The following is a 13,522-nucleotide window of genomic DNA, read 5'->3' as shown; positions in this document are numbered from 1 at the left end:
AAGTATAGGAACGTTGACATGAATTAAAAGACTTTAACATCCGAGTTGTGTCTGGTGCGGTCCTACACTCGCAGGCCCCTGAGCCAGAATGGGGAGTTGGAGAGTTGTTGAATGACTGAAGAAGTGGGATGTTTTATGACGTTTTTTTTTTAATAATACCTGTGGATTCATGTTTTTTTTTCTCTCTCTTCTCCGTAATGGAGCAGTTGGTGGCGGCAATACAACAATAGTTGTGGTATGCCATAACGTTTCAGAGAAGAAGAAGAATCTCAAAGTGTTGGCACTTTTATTTTGAAATCCATAACACTTCCGGGACAGCGAAATTCGACTTGTGGCACTGAAATGTTACGTTGTAGTTGAATTGTCTCAGATAAAAGTTTACCGTGAGTTTTGACAATACTTTAACCTTATTAGTTTTAGACAAGACGTGACAATGTCTCAAGATTGGATAGGTTATAGCTACGCTGCATTAGTCTCGGCAGGAGGAATCATGGGCTATGTAAAAGCAGGTATGGATGATTACACACTTCCTCCAAATGTTTGTTGACTTTACCAAGTATTTATTTGAAAGTCAGCTGTTATTAAGAAATATTGATAGAATTGTGCATGGAAGTAGTTATTCATCAATATGCTGTGTGATTTGTTCCCATACCAGGAAGCGTAACTTCACTGGTTGCAGGACTTTTCTTTGGGTTTTTAGCTGGAGTTGGTGCCTTCCTGATGTCTCAGAATCCTAAAGATGCCAGGCTTTCTCTAGGTGAGTGGGACAAACTTTTGGCTTGTTATCAATAACATGACATGTCCTTACGTGTAGGTTAGTTGATGTTTAGTGAGTGTTCAAAACAGCTACACTGCAGTATAAACATTTCTTCTCACTGTGTAAATAGGTACATCAGGAACACTGGCCATTGTCATGGGAATGAGGTTTGTAAATTCCTGGAAGTTCATGCCAGCTGGTCTGATGACAATAGTAAGGTACTGTGGATTGGACATCATGTCTCATTAAAGCTTCTGTTATTTAAACCATGGAAAATCTAAACCCCATTTTGTTTTTTAGAGTCTGAGAGGGAAATACTTACACACTCATCTCTCACATGTAGGCTCAGCATTCCCAAACAGTCCCATTACAAATCAGAATGTTGAACAAACTTCATTTCAACTTACTTGACCTGTTGTCCTGACGATTTTATCCCTCTGTCGGAGGTAATCTGATACAAAATATCCACAGGGAAATGTTATCAAACCAACCTTCACTATGCTGGTCTGGTTATCGGTTTTTATTTCCGTTTTTTATTTCCAATACTGATGCAATTCGCATTGACAAACACTTGCACAATATGGCTGAGACTAATCTAACCACAGACCGAAAGGCAAACAATTCTTGCTGATTGCGAGGAAACGTGCTTAGGTGGACTGGTTTGGTTACATTCGGCTATTGTTTACATATTGTTCATCACACGCAATTCATCAAGAGATTGAAAATACAAGCAACATAACCTACCTACCTGCGAGCGCAAAAAGTCAGGTAAACAACACTTTAATGTGGATACCTTATCTCCACCTCCTGTCATCAGAAGGACCTACAGCTTGTACAACCTGCACATATCATTGTATTGAAACATTCTGTAGAGAATATTGGTGTCGTTTTTTCGGGCGACTTCTGGGTCAGACTGAAAATCCATTTTAACAATCTGATGTTTAGGCCCAATAACTTTGGTTTTGCTTTGAATTATGCCTGTTAATGCTTGGTTGGAACACAAACCTGCACTCACACTGGCCCTCTGTGGATAAAATAGATTGGCCACCCCTGGTGGAATGGAACGCTATGACACCCCCACCATGGTAGACAGGTAGAGGGAATGGTAACACCCCCACCATGGTAGACAGGTAGAGGGAATGGTAACACCCCCACCATGGTAGACAGGTAGAGGGAATGGTAACACCCCCACCATGGTAGACAGGTAGAGGGAATGGTAACACCCCCACCATGGTAGACAGGTAGAGGGAATGGTAACACCCCCACCATGGTAGACAGGTAGAGGGAATGGTAACACCCCCACCATGGTAGACAGGTAGAGGGAATGGTAACACCCCCACCATGGTAGACAGGTAGAGGGAATGGTAACACCCCCACCATGGTAGACAGGTAGAGGGAATGGTAACACCCCCACCATGGTAGACAGGTAGAGGGAATGGTAACACCCCCACCATGGCAGACAGGTAGAGGGAATGGTAACACCCGCCACCATGGCAGACAGGTAGAGGGAATGGTAACACCCGCCACCATGGCAGACAGGTAGAGGGAATGGTAACACCCGCCACCATGGCAGACAGGTAGAGGGAATGTTAACACCCCCACCATGGTAGACAGGTAGAGGGAATGGTAACACCCCCACCATGGTAGACAGGTAGAGGGAATGGTAACACCCCCACCATGGTAGACAGGTAGAGGGAATGGTAACACCCCCACCATGGTAGACAGGTAGAGGGAATGGTAACACCCCCACCATGGTAGACAGGTAGAGGGAATGGTAACACCCCCACCATGGCAGACAGGTAGAGGGAATGGTAACACCCGCCACCATGGCAGACAGGTAGAGGGAATGGTAACACCCGCCACCATGGCAGACAGGTAGAGGGAATGGTAACACCCCCACCATGGCAGACAGGTAGAGGGAATGGTAACACCCCCACCATGGTAGACAGGTAGAGGGAATGGTAACACCCCCACCATGGTAGACAGGTAGAGGGAATGGTAACACCCCCACCATGGTAGACAGGTAGAGGGAATGGTAACACCCCCACCATGGTAGACAGGTAGAGGGAATGGTAACACCCCCACCATGGTAGACAGGTAGAGGGAATGGTAACACCCCCACCATGGTAGACAGGTAGAGGGAATGGTAACACCCCCACCATGGTAGACAGGTAGAGGGAATGGTAACACCCCCACCATGGTAGACAGGTAGAGGGAATGGTAACACCCCCACCATGGCAGACAGGTAGAGGGAATGGTAACACCCCCACCATGGCAGACAGGTAGAGGGAATGGTAACACCCCCACCATGGTAGACAGGTAGAGGGAATGGTAACACCCCCACCATGGCAGACAGGTAGAGGGAATGGTAACACCCCCACCATGGTAGACAGGTAGAGGGAATGGTAACACCCCCACCATGGTAGACAGGTAGAGGGAATGGTAACACCCCCACCATGGTAGACAGGTAGAGGGAATGGTAACACCCCCACCATGGTAGACAGGTAGAGGGAATGGTAACACCCCCACCATGGTAGACAGGTAGAGGGAATGGTAACACCCCCACCATGGTAGACAGGTAGAGGGAATGGTAACACCCCCACCATGGCAGACAGGTAGAGGGAATGGTAACACCCCCACCATGGCAGACAGGTAGAGGGAATGGTAACACCCCCACCATGGCAGACAGGTAGAGGGAATGGTAACACCCCCACCATGGCAGACAGGTAGAGGGAATGGTAACACCCCCACCATGGTAGACAGGTAGAGGGAATGGTAACACCCCCACCATGGCAGACAGGTAGAGGGAATGGTAACACCCGCCACCATGGCAGACAGGTAGAGGGAATGGTAACACCCGCCACCATGGCAGACAGGTAGAGGGAATGGTAACACCCCCACCATGGTAGACAGGTAGAGGGAATGGTAACACCCCCACCATGGTAGACAGGTAGAGGGAATGGTAACACCCCCACCATGGTAGACAGGTAGAGGGAATGGTAACACCCCCACCATGGTAGACAGGTAGAGGGAATGGTAACACCCCCACCATGGTAGACAGGTAGAGGGAATGGTAACACCCCCACCATGGTAGACAGGTAGAGGGAATGGTAACACCCCCACCATGGCAGACAGGTAGAGGGAATGGTAACACCCGCCACCATGGCAGACAGGTAGAGGGAATGGTAACACCCGCCACCATGGCAGACAGGTAGAGGGAATGGTAACACCCCCACCATGGCAGACAGGTAGAGGGAATGGTAACACCCCCACCATGGTAGACAGGTAGAGGGAATGGTAACACCCCCACCATGGTAGACAGGTAGAGGGAATGGTAACACCCCCACCATGGTAGACAGGTAGAGGGAATGGTAACACCCCCACCATGGTAGACAGGTAGAGGGAATGGTAACACCCCTAGCATGGCAGACATTCCAATGTTTGTAAATGAGCTGACTGTTCTTCCACTAATCCCAGAACATAGACGGGGGGGAAAAATGAAATGAATTGAAATGTATGTATTCACTACTGTAAGTTGCTCTGGATAAGAGCGTCTGCTAAATGACTAAAATGTAGATGTAATAAATGTTCCTCTTTTTTTCTAGTGTACTGATGCTGGGGAAGACTGCAGTGGAAATGTTCAGGAGACCACATGATTCATAAATGTGAAGAATATAGGAATTTCACCGTTTTTTTTTATATTCAATGTTTGTGGTTTATATACACAGTTATTTGATATCTGAATTTATATCATTATCATTGCAAAGAAACATGTACAATTGAAACCTTTCAAGACAAGCATATAATGAATGAAAATATCGATATTTAGCTACGTTTGTCTAATTTGAAGCTTACATGTACGGCCGAAGAAGGCTTTACTATCTTTCTGTGAATGTTATAGCGTTGTAAATAATTTATAAAGATGACACACAAAAAAAAAGATTTAACATTTAACACATACATGACAATAAATCTAAATCAGAGCGATGTCCTCATGACAGCTAGGAAAACATTGATAAGGACTTCTTATCATGTTTAGATGTTGAACAAATGTTCAGACTGTACCACCCCACCCAAAAAATATTTGATATACGGACAAATGTTATCTTCCAGAAATAAGGTATGGATATGTTGAACTCATTGGCTGAGTTAGAAATAAAATTATAATTTTATATTGGTAAACAACTCACTCAATCTAGTTGTTGTTGAATAAAGAACTCACTCTAGAATAACAAACATGTAATGAAGGTCATGCTGAATTATTGTACAGTACACTGACTGGAACGATGCTAGCTAGCTACATGTTGATCCATCACATGGTGTAGTACACAGAGGCTGTGACTGGAACGATGCTAGCTACACTATAATGGGCTCAGCCATACGACTAAGAAGAGTATGTATGTAGAATGTGTCTCAAATGGCACCCTATTCCCTACATAGTGCACTACTTTTGACCAACACTTTACATGTTGCATTTATATTTTGTTTTCCTTTTCTTTCTTTGCTGTTGTATCTCTCTCTGAGAGTATGGGTCGCTCAAACTAACACCTCTCTGAGAATATGGGTCGCTCGTACTGTCACCACTCTGAGAATATGGGTCGCTCGTACTAACACCTCTCTGAGAGTATGGGTCGCTCGTACTGTCACCACTCTGAGAGTATGGGTCGCTCGTACTGTCACCACTCTGAGAGTATGGGTCGCTCGTACTAACACCACTCTGAGAGTATGGGTCGCTCGTACTAACACCACTGAGAGTATGGGTCGCTCGTACTAACACCTCTCATAGAGTATGGGTTGCTCGTACTAACACCTCTCTGAGAGTATGGGTCGCTCGCACTAACACCTCTCTGAGAGTATGGGTCGCTCGCACTAACACCTCTCTGAGAGTATGGGTCGCTCGCACTAACACCTCTCTGAGAGTATGGGTCGCTCGCACTAACACCTCTCTGAGAGTATGGGTCGCTCGTACTGTCACCACTCTGAGAGTATGGGTCGCTCGTACTAACACCTCTCTGAGAGTATGGGTCGCTCGCACTAACACCTCTGAGAGTATGGGTCGCTCGCACTAACACCTCTCTGAGAGTATGGGTCGCTCGCACTAACACCTCTCTGAGAGTATGGGTCGCTCGCACTAACACCTCTCTGAGAGTATGGGTCGCTCGCACTAACACCTCTCTGAGAGTATGGGTCGCTCGCACTAACACCTCTCTGAGAGTATGGGTCGCTCGCACTAACACCTCTGAGAGTATGGGTCGCTCGCACTAACACCTCTCTGAGAGTATGGGTCGCTCGTACTAACACCTCTCTGAGAGTATGGGTCCTTTGTACTAACACCTCTCTGAGAGTATGGGTCCTTTGTACTAACACCTCTCTGAGAGTATGGGTCCTTTGTACTAACACCTCTCTGAGAGTATGGGTCCTTTGTACTAACACCTCTCTGAGAGTATGGGTCCTTCGTACTAACACTTCTCTGAGGGTATGGGTCCTTCACACTAACACCTCTCTGAGAGTATGGGTCCTTTGTACTAACACCTCTCTGAGAGTATGGGTCCTTCACACTAACACCTCTCTGAGAGTATGGGTCCTTTGTACTAACACCTCTCTGAGAGTATGGGTCCTTCGCACTAACACTTCTCTGAGGGTATGGGTCCTTCGTACTAACACCTCTTTGAGAGTATGGGTCCTTCGTACTAACACCTCTCAGAGAGTATGGGTCGCTCGTACTAACACCTCTCAGAGAGTATGGGTCCTTCGTACTAACACTTCATTCTTTATGTGCACGCGTTTTGTTCTAGTAGAAATGCAGCTATAATATGTCCTGTTCTATCTAGCATTGGTATTTCTATATGATGTGAAATCTAGTGGCCCTTTGTGGGAACTTTAGATTATCACGGGTGTCTGCCATTACCCCTGATTGCGTGTGGCTCAGTTGGTAAAGCATGGTGTTTGCAACACCAGGGTTGTGGGTTCGATTCCCACCGGGGACCAGTACGAAGAAAATGAAATGAAATATATGCATTCACTACTGTAAGTCGCTCTGGATAAGAGTGTCTGTTAAATGACTAAAATGTAAAAAATGTGACTTTATACCGGTAGGCTCTGATTAAGGTCGACTGACTGAAAGCTGAGCCACAATTAAAGAAATGTGCAGAGACTATTTTCAGTTTTGCCTTCAGCAACTTCACAAATCAGCTGAGTCTGCGGTACGTTCTGCCTATTGTAAATACGAATAAAATATTCTCCGTTCATGTGGATGTTACCATGACTATGGATAATCATGAATGAATCGTGAATAATGATGTGTAAAAGTTAAGAGGGTCAAAGATCATATCCCCCAAGACATGATAACCTCCCGTTATATGGTAATGGTGAGACGTTGGCATGTCTTGGGGATATGATCTTTGACCCTCTAACTTTCTCAATCATAATTATTCACGATTCATTCAGGATTAGCCGTAATCATGATCAAAAAAAGACTACTACGGGCAATCACAGACACTGGTGTTGTCTTCTTGTGTGAATTAGAAATCAATGTCCAGCACTCTCGAAATGGCCTAGCCTAAATATGACGTAGTGTGTCTTTCCTCTAAAAAAGGGGGCTTGAAGATTTTGTGCAATTGCACAACGGATGGCATGATTTTTCTCCGTGGATTTGCTTTTGGTTTACTTACGGTAAGGTGGACCCGCAGTGTCCGGTAAGGATCAGGTGATCCGCTAAGTACGGAGCGCAGGCTGACGTGAAAAAAAATACTAAATGACATATAGCAAATGTCGGAGCATAATTCATTCACGATTTTGGATCAAATTAGAATTCAAATCGCAATAGTTGAACTCCAGTGTAACTTTAATTTATTTTTAAAACATTTTAATTTATGAAATACCACAGTTACAAAAAAAAGGGGAAAAAAAAAAATCTTGTCTACACCATCGACATGGGGCTGTGCTACAGTTTGCGTCCCCGGCTCTTCGGGGACCTGAGCGGGTCTATATCGAACGGTACCTCGGACTCGGATCAGCCTCCGGAACCAGCTGTACCTTACCGAACCGGGGGATCTCATCAAGAGGACACAGGTGGATATGTCGAGACCTCGTCGCTACGAGACGGTAGCGGACAAGTACGCCATGGGGACCTAGTCAAGTTTCCACCCGGGGAGCCCCGCGGTACCGACAACACGGGTACCGATGTAGTGCTCATACAGAACGGGGGAGGAGGAGGAGGAGGAGGAGGTAAGGGAACGGGAAAGGACCGTAGTCGACGCTTACAGTTACTACAGAAAACAACCAGCACTGAAAACCAGAAAAACTGGGACAAACTGCTGGTGGAGGAGAAGGAGGCCGAGAGAGAGGCGAAGAAAATCAGTAAGAACATTGACAGGGCGTTAAAGGAGCTCAAACGGGAATACAAACATACTCATCGGCTGCTATTACTGGGTAGGATGGCAACATTATTATATTAACCATCTGTCCCTTGTGTTATGAACGGCAGCCTTTCACATGCCCACAGCGGTCATGTCGGCTATTCCAGTGCTGTCTATTGCTTATGTCGCGCTATTATCCATGTCAAATGGTATCCCACACACACACACACACACACACACACACACACACACACACACACACACACACACACACACACACACACACACACACACTAAACCGATGCATTTAACAAATATAAAGTGTTAAATGATTATAAAATATAAGGATATACAGGTGGCTTAAGACCCTATTGCTCACTGCTTTGCTTTATCTTGGCCAGGTCGCAGTTGTAAATGAGAACTTGTTCTCAACTAGACTACCTGGTTAAATAAAGGACTTGTTCTCAACTGGCCTACCTGGTTAAATAATAATAATAATTCCTCTACTCCCTACTATCCACACCACCCTTGGCCTTTATACATAGTGCCTGTTACTATGTCCATATATATCACCCAGTCAGTGTCAGTGATGTGGGAAAGATGGCTTCATCACCTAAATATTACCCAGTGTGTCAGTGATGTGGGAAAGATGGCTTCATCACCTAAATATTACCCAGTGTGTCAGTGATGTGGGAAAGATGGTTTCATCACCTAAATATTACCCAGTGTGTCAGTGATGTGGGAAAGATGGCTTCATCACCTAAATATTACCCAGTGTGTCAGTGATGTGGGAAAGATGGTTTCATCACCTAAATATTACCCAGTGTGTCAGTGATGTGGGAAAGATGGTTTCATCACCTAAATATTACCCAGTGTGTCAGTGATGTGGGAAAGATGGCTTCATCACCTAAATATTACCCAGTGTGTCAGTGATGTGGGAAAGATGGCTTCATCACCTAAATATTACCCAGTGTGTCAGTGATGTGGGAAAGATGGTTTCATCACCTAAATATTACCCAGTGTGTCAGTGATGTGGGAAAGATGACTTCATCAGGTCCTTATAAATCACTGGTTGTCCACCTTATTCCTCTTTCTCTCTCTCTGAAACGGCTGAACTGTTCAGATGGGGGGGTTGGACTGTAACTGTTCAGATGGGGGGGTTGGACTGTAACTGTTCAGATGGGGGGGTTGGACTGTAACTGTTCAGATGGGGGGGGTTGGACTGTAACTGTTCAGATGGGGGGGTTGGACTGTAACTGTTCAGATGGGGGGGGTTGGACTGTAACTGTTCAGATGGGGGGGGGTTGGACTGTAACTGTTCAGATGGGGGGGGTTGGACTGTAACTGTTCAGATGGGGGGGGTTGGACTGTAACTGTTCAGATGGGGGGGTTGGACTGTAACTGTTCAGATGGGGGGTTGGACTGTAACTGTTCAGATGGGGGGGTTGGACTGTAACTGTTCAGATGGGGGGGTTGGACTGTAACTGTTCAGATGGGGGGGGTTGGACTGTAACTGTTCAGATGGGGGGGGTTGGACTGTAACTGTTCAGATGGGGGGGTTGGACTGTAACTGTTCAGATGGGGGGGTTGGACTGTAACTGTTCAGATGGGGGGGTTGGACTGTAACTGTTCAGATGGGGGGGGTTGGACTGTAACTGTTCAGATGGGGGGGTTGGACTGTAACTGTTCAGATGGGGGGGGTTGGACTGTAACTGTTCAGATGGGGGGGTTGGACTGTAACTGTTCAGATGGGGGGGTTGGACTGTAACTGTTCAGATGGGGGGGGGTTGGACTGTAACTGTTCAGATGGGGGGGGTTGGACTGTAACTGTTCAGATGGGGGGGGTTGGACTGTAACTGTTCAGATGGGGGGGGTTGGACTGTAACTGTTCAGATGGGGGGGTTGGACTGTAACTGTTCAGATGGGGGGGGGTTGGACTGTAACTGTTCAGATGGGGGGGGTTGGACTGTAACTGTTCAGATGGGGGGGTTGGACTGTAACTGTTCAGATGGGGGGGGTTGGACTGTAACTGTTCAGATGGGGGGGTTGGACTGTAACTGTTCAGATGGGGGGGGTTGGACTGTAACTGTTCAGATGGGGGGGTTGGACTGTAACTGTTCAGATGGGGGGGTTGGACTGTAACTGTTCAGATGGGGGGGGGTTGGACTGTAACTGTTCAGATGGGGGGGTTGGACTGTAACTGTTCAGATGGGGGGGGTTGGACTGTAACTGTTCAGATGGGGGGGGTTGGACTGTAACTGTTCAGATGGGGGGGGTTGGACTGTAACTGTTCAGATGGGGGGGGTTGGACTGTAACTGTTCAGATGGGGGGGGTTGGACTGTAACTGTTCAGATGGGGGGGGTTGGACTGTAACTGTTCAGATGGGGGGTTGGACTGTAACTGTTCAGATGGGGGGGGTTGGACTGTAACTGTTCAGATGGGGGGGGTTGGACTGTAACTGTTCAGATGGGGGGGGTTGGACTGTAACTGTTCAGATGGGGGGGTTGGACTGTAACTGTTCAGATGGGGGGGGTTGGACTGTAACTGTTCAGATGGGGGGGTTGGACTGTAACTGTTCAGATGGGGGGGTTGGACTGTAACTGTTCAGATGGGGGGGGTTGGACTGTAACTGTTCAGATGGGGGGGGTTGGACTGTAACTGTTCAGATGGGGGGGTTGGACTGTAACTGTTCAGATGGGGGGGGGTTGGACTGTAACTGTTCAGATGGGGGGGTTGGACTGTAACTGTTCAGATGGGGGTGGTTGGACTGTAACTGTTCAGATGGGGGTGGTTGGACTGTAACTGTTCAGATGGGGGGGTTGGACTGTAACTGTTCAGATGGGGGGGTTGGACTGTAACTGTTCAGATGGGGGGGTTGGACTGTAACTGTTCAGATGGGGGGGTTGGACTGTAACTGTTCAGATGGGGGGTTGGACTGTAACTGTTCAGATGGGGGGGTTGGACTGTAACTGTTCAGATGGGGGGGTTGGACTGTAACTGTTCAGATGGGGGGGGTTGGACTGTAACTGTTCAGATGGGGGGGGGTTGGACTGTAACTGTTCAGATGGGGGGGGTTGGACTGTAACTGTTCAGATGGGGGGTTGGACTGTAACTGTTCAGATGGGGGGGTTGGACTGTAACTGTTCAGATGGGGGGGTTGGACTGTAACTGTTCAGATGGGGGGGGTTGGACTGTAACTGTTCAGATGGGGGGGTTGGACTGTAACTGTTCAGATGGGGGGGTTGGACTGTAACTGTTCAGATGGGGGGTTGGACTGTAACTGTTCAGATGGGGGGGTTGGACTGTAACTGTTCAGATGGGGGGGTTGGACTGTAACTGTTCAGATGGGTGGTTGGACTGTAACTGTTCAGATGGGGGGGTAGGACTGTAACTGTTCAGATGGGGGGGGTTGGACTGTAACTGTTCAGATGGGGGGGGTTGGACTGTAACTGTTCAGATGGGGGGTTGGACTGTAACTGTTCAGATGGGGGGGTTGGACTGTAACTGTTCAGATGGGGGGGGTTGGACTGTAACTGTTCAGATGGGGGGGGTTGGACTGTAACTGTTCAGATGGGGGGGTTGGACTGTAACTGTTCAGATGGGGGGGGTTGGACTGTAACTGTTCAGATGGGGGGGGGTTGGACTGTAACTGTTCAGATGGGGGGTTGGACTGTAACTGTTCAGATGGGGGGGGTTGGACTGTAACTGTTCAGATGGGGGGGTTGGACTGTAACTGTTCAGATGGGGGGGTTGGACTGTAACTGTTCAGATGGGGGGGGTTGGACTGTAACTGTTCAGATGGGGGGGGTTGGACTGTAACTGTTCAGATGGGGGGTTGGATGGGGGTTGGACTGTAACTGTTCAGATGGGGGGGTTGGACTGTAACTGTTCAGATGGGGGGGTTGGACTGTAACTATTCAGATGGGGGGGTTGGACTGTAACTGTTCAGATGGGGGGGTTGGACTGTAACTGTTCAGATGGGGGGGGTTGTGGTTTTCATTCCTAGAGGGCCAAAGGTTTCACTCAGAGAAGCCAGTGGCTTTTATCAAAGAAATCAGTATAAAGTAGCCTAGTAGTTTAATACAAGACTCAAAGCTGTAGATGGAGTCTCTGTGTTGATTCAGTTATATGTACCAGTATTTGGCCTAGTTTCAGTACAGCTAGGGCCAAACTATGGTGGCAAATAGTAGGAGGGAACGCATCCACTTTAGCATTTTAAAAGTTGGTTAGCACTTTACATTACGCTTTTTTAAAGTAGGGTTTTTAAAGTTATTTTATAAGTAGTGGCCAGTTAATTACTAGTGAATACATCATGTATAACTCATTCATTAACACCTATGAACTTTTAACTGACAGTCCTCTACTCCCATCTGTTTGTTGAGAACCACTTCAACACTAAGTTGACAGGGGTTTGTCCTGCCTGTCACTGGGTTATTGTGCCATCTCACCCATTACAGTAGTCTGGGCTAAGGCTCGTCATTCAGTCCATGGCCTCAGTGGTCATATTTATATTGCTGTCGTCTGACCCAGTTTGACCAAGTCTGACCAAGTCTCTCCTAGTCTGTCCTAGTCTGTCCAAGTCTGTCCAAGTCTGACCTAGTCAGTCCAAGTCTGACCTAGTCTGTCCAAGTCTGACCAAGTCTGACCTAGTTTGTCCTAGTCTGACCTAGTCTGACCAGGTCTGTCCAAGTCTGACCTAGTCTGTCCAAGTCTGACCAAGTCTTTCCGAGTCTGACCAAGTCTTTCCTAGTCTGACCTAGTCTGTCCAAGTCTGTCCAAGTCTGACCAAGTCTTTCCTAGTCTGTCCAAGTCTGTCCAAGTCTGACCAAGTCTGCCCAAGGGCCCCTTATGGAGCCGTATGTATCAAGCATCGCAGAGTAGGAGTGCTGATCTAGGATCAGGTCCCTTACCTGTCTATGTCATTTCATTCATTTTATATATATATATAGAAAGGCAAAACTGATCCTAAATCAGATGCTTGATATATGGACCCTGAGCTACAGCGAACAGAGGGCCCAGTTGGGTTTCCTTGAGAAACTACAGGCCCCTTCCTTGGTCCCCTTCCTTGGTCCCCTCCAGAGTCCCTAATAGCACCTTAATCCCTATGGGGGGCCTGGCCAAAAGGAGTTTAATATGGGGGGCCTGGCCAAAAGGAGTTCAATATGGGGGGGCCTAAAGGAGTTCAATATGGGGGGCCTGGCCTAAAGGAGTTCACTATGGGGGGGCCTGGCCAAAAGGAGTTCAATATGGGTGGGCCTGGCCAAAAGAAGTTCAATATGGGGGGCCTGGCCAAAAGGAGTTCACTATGGGGGGGCCTAAAGGAGTTTACTATGGGAGGGCCTGGCCTAAATGAGTTCACTATGGGGGGGGCCTGGCCAAAAGGAGTTCAATATGGGGGTGCCTGGC

General features: G+C 47.4%; 2 protein-coding genes across 3 annotated transcripts in view; both read left to right on the top strand.

The window, feature by feature from the left end:
* The first annotated feature begins 265 nt into the window (after positions 1 to 265).
* On the top strand, positions 266 to 6,914 carry LOC106569654 (transmembrane protein 14C). The gene is made up of 4 exons (XM_014141216.2): positions 266 to 509; positions 656 to 757; positions 888 to 975; positions 4,363 to 6,914. The coding sequence occupies exons 1-4, from the start codon at positions 434 to 436 to the stop codon at positions 4,418 to 4,420; spliced, it is 324 nt and encodes a 107-aa protein (XP_013996691.1). The 5' UTR covers positions 266 to 433; the 3' UTR covers positions 4,421 to 6,914.
* A 548-nt stretch (positions 6,915 to 7,462) lies between these two features.
* LOC106569655 (guanine nucleotide-binding protein G(olf) subunit alpha) overlaps positions 7,463 to 13,522 on the top strand; it is a 135,029-nt gene continuing 128,969 nt past the window's right edge. For both annotated transcript variants that reach the window (XM_045694524.1, XM_045694525.1), the window contains exon 1: positions 7,463 to 8,188. In XM_045694524.1, coding sequence (XP_045550480.1) covers positions 7,630 to 8,188 — 559 coding nt within the window. In that variant the 5' untranslated portion in view covers positions 7,463 to 7,629. The remainder of the gene's footprint in view (positions 8,189 to 13,522) is intronic.

The sequence above is a fragment of the Salmo salar genome, chromosome ssa14 (genome assembly GCF_905237065.1).
Source record: "Salmo salar chromosome ssa14, Ssal_v3.1, whole genome shotgun sequence".
Classification (NCBI taxonomy): Eukaryota; Metazoa; Chordata; class Actinopteri; order Salmoniformes; family Salmonidae; genus Salmo; species Salmo salar.
This window is presented reverse-complemented; position numbering and strand designations above follow the sequence as displayed.